Source organism: Cyprinodon variegatus, unplaced genomic scaffold (genome assembly GCF_000732505.1).
Source record: "Cyprinodon variegatus isolate N-32 unplaced genomic scaffold, C_variegatus-1.0 Scaffold453, whole genome shotgun sequence".
NCBI lineage: Eukaryota > Metazoa > Chordata > Actinopteri > Cyprinodontiformes > Cyprinodontidae > Cyprinodon > Cyprinodon variegatus.
Genome location: NW_015150906.1, coordinates 341,985 through 344,964, shown reverse-complemented (window position 1 = coordinate 344,964; position 2,980 = coordinate 341,985). Strand labels below are relative to the sequence as shown.

The 2,980-nt window shown below is 40.8% G+C and overlaps 1 protein-coding gene across 1 annotated transcript in view; it reads right to left on the bottom strand.

Annotated features, from left to right (window-relative positions):
- Window positions 1–318: 318 nt before the first annotated feature.
- Window positions 319–2,980, bottom strand: part of LOC107093923 (serine/threonine-protein phosphatase 6 catalytic subunit-like) — an 18,834-nt gene continuing 16,172 nt past the window's right edge. Inside the window, exons 6-7 of the mRNA XM_015389271.1 lie at window positions 1,367–1,576; window positions 319–1,288 (exon numbers count right to left, since the gene is read on the bottom strand). Of these exons, the coding sequence (XP_015244757.1) occupies window positions 1,040–1,288; window positions 1,367–1,576 (459 nt within the window). The 3' untranslated portion in view covers window positions 319–1,039. The remainder of the gene's footprint in view (window positions 1,289–1,366; window positions 1,577–2,980) is intronic.

Below are 2,980 nucleotides of genomic sequence, written 5' to 3'. Positions count from 1 at the left end.
AATGAAATTTCAGAACCTTTTGGATTCAAACTGCCTTCGTTTCTCCTCCATCCAAACCAAAGAATCTGCCTTTTTTTTGTGTAAAATACCAGCCAAGAATCGACCCCATGAACCGCCATGTTCGCTTAGCAATTATTGGAATCAATATAGCAAACATTTTCCAGAATACTCACCATTTTCTCCCCAATTTGCAAACAGGAGTAGCATCAGAAACATGTCCGATTTATAAGCAGTGGATTTTGTTATTTAAAATATTTAAGTATAAAGAATCAAACGAATAAAGCTTTTAGAAAATATTAAGTATAAGACACATGAGAGTGAATACATTTTTATTCAAATTACAAGACAGGTAAACAAACTGGAAGTCAGCTGTGAGCTCCAGCCGCTGTGCAGAGCTGGTAATTGGCACAGACATAATGCCACAGATAATGAGGGACGCACCGATTGGTGGACAGATGGGATGACTCCGCCTAACTGTCATGGTCTGTAAAACGCTCAAACATTAGAACATTTCGCTGACAAAGATCCTGTTTTACAGAAATTATCTTTTTTTTTTTGTGTGTGTGTGTGTGTTTGGTCAGTTCTTAGAGACATCAGCCTAAAGGCAGCAATCGGTGCATCTATACCGAGCGAATCAAGATTCAACGTAAACCCCTCAGTTAAGGAACTGCTTCATCCCGCTTCAGACACACAGAGGAGAACAAACACCGGTCTGAGAAAATAAAAACATAAAACAGTGTGTGCGTGACATTTTAAGATGAATAAATTAAAGAAAGTTAAAAATGTTTAAGGCAGAATGTTGCAGGATGGGCTCAGAGGCTGAGAATCTGAGGTGTTCACTTGCAGCTGGGAAATTATCACAAAGAGACCAGAGGTGCCCCACAGGTTTAACCTTCTGCTTCACAGTCAGCATCTCAAAAACCGGAAAGAAACCGAGTCGCGGCTTTGGTTCCGACCGATTCCTCCTGCTCTGGATCGTTCTCTGACTGGTGCTGATGAATACCCTCTGAAGCAGATGGAGGGGGCGGGGCTGCGGACCTTACAGGAAGTAAGGGGTGGTGGTCCGGGGAGGAATGACCCGCTCAGAGTCCGGCACGGCTCGGAACAGCTTGGGCTCCCTCCTGTTGACGTCCTTGAAGACCATGATGGAGGCGATGTTCCCGCAGCGGTAGCAGTAGTTGGGAGCGGACCACACCGTCACCAGCTTCTCGTCAAACATGAACTTGTAGCCCTCGTGCACCAGCTGGTGAGCGCGGCAGATCAGCTTCAGGTTGTTGATGTGAACGAACTGGTAGAGAGGAAACAAACCGGGTCACCCTGAGGGGTCCACTAGCAGAAGGTTCTACGGGTCGGTTAACGGCGTTACCTCATTGGTGACCTTGGAGCCGAACAGCCAGCCGGCGCCGCGGGGACTGATGGCCCAGGTGTCCACGTCCTCCGGGTCGGACCAAACCAGGTCACAGAACGCTCCTTTGTGGGGAATCTCCTGGTTGCGTTCGATGGTTCGGATCTGGTCCAGAGTCTTGATGTCAGGCGAAAGGCCGCCGTGGACACAGAGGATCTGCTCATCTATCAACTGGAATTCATCAGAACAAATCTCAGCTTTAAGGGCTAAACACGGCAGGAATGAAATGTCCAACAGGAATCCAATCAGATCAGAGTTGGAGGATGTTTATTAAGAACATTCTAAAGCCACAAACAGCTGAACTGTTAGAACAACTAAAACGCTTCTTATTCATCATTGTTAGAAACCAGAGCAAACTTTCAGAACAGGAAACTGGAAGCAAAGAAACCAGAGCAAAGCAGCCAGAATTAGAGCCACTGGGGTCTTTTTTTCCCTCATGTTAATCCATTAACTTTCTGTTCTCCTAAATTAATCTATAGTGCATCGGTTAAGTTCTTAGTAGGGCTGCACCTTACGATTATTCTGCAAATCTGTCGGTTATTTTTTCAACTTAATCGGATGGGACCACGTCTTTCGGTCGTGCTGTTCTTTTTGCATCTCGTTACAGGTGATGCAGCGGACTGAAAATGTTTTGTCGTTGTCTCCTTTCTATCTCCTCTTTCTTTCATCTTTTTTTTTTCTTTTTCTTCTTCTGTTTTTGTGCTCTACTTACATTGCAGTGTGCATACAAACTGTAAAACTCCCTGCATAATTATAATAAAGCTATTTATATGCATGAAAGTAAAATCTGCTGGGCTCTTTTTGGCATTAAGACAATTATTCTTATTGCCACATTGCCAGACAGGACACTGTTTAAAAAAAATTAAATAAAAATAAATAAAAATAATAATCAGATGGTAAAAGGTTCCTTAAAGATTTTTTTTTTTTTTTTTTACGAAATTAAGAGTCAAACTACAACTTTTACACTTGAGGAATTCTGGACAGAACATATTGACAGTCAAAAAAGATTTATTTTTCCTTAAAATCAAATATTATATTTTAATGTTGATATAGTTACTGCTCTAATTGGATTGTTCTGTCAGCTGAAGGCATATACTCCAGTTACAATTAACCCAATACTAAATTAGTTGACAATTAAATAATTGATTAATCACATTTAACTGTTTCAGCCCTAGTTCTCAGGCATCATTACTCACCTGCCCAGCCTCCATATATAAACTAGAGCGGCAACTGATGATTATTCTGCTAATCAATTTTCAATTAATCGATTCATTAGCAGATGGCAAAAGCTTCCTTAAAGAAGACTTTTAAAAACATTTAACCAGGTGAAACTAAAACTTTTCCACTTGAGGAGTTCTGCATAGAGCTTATTGACAGATGAAAAAGATTTTTTTTCTTTAAAGCAAAATGTTTACATATTGTTAATATAATTACTGCTCTAAGTAACTAAAGGCATGTTTTACAGTCTCTATACTCCAGTTAACAATTAATCAACTACTAAATTAGCTGAAGATTATTTCAATTGGGGATGCACGATATTGGGATTTTGGCCGATATTTTAAAACTCATGTAGCC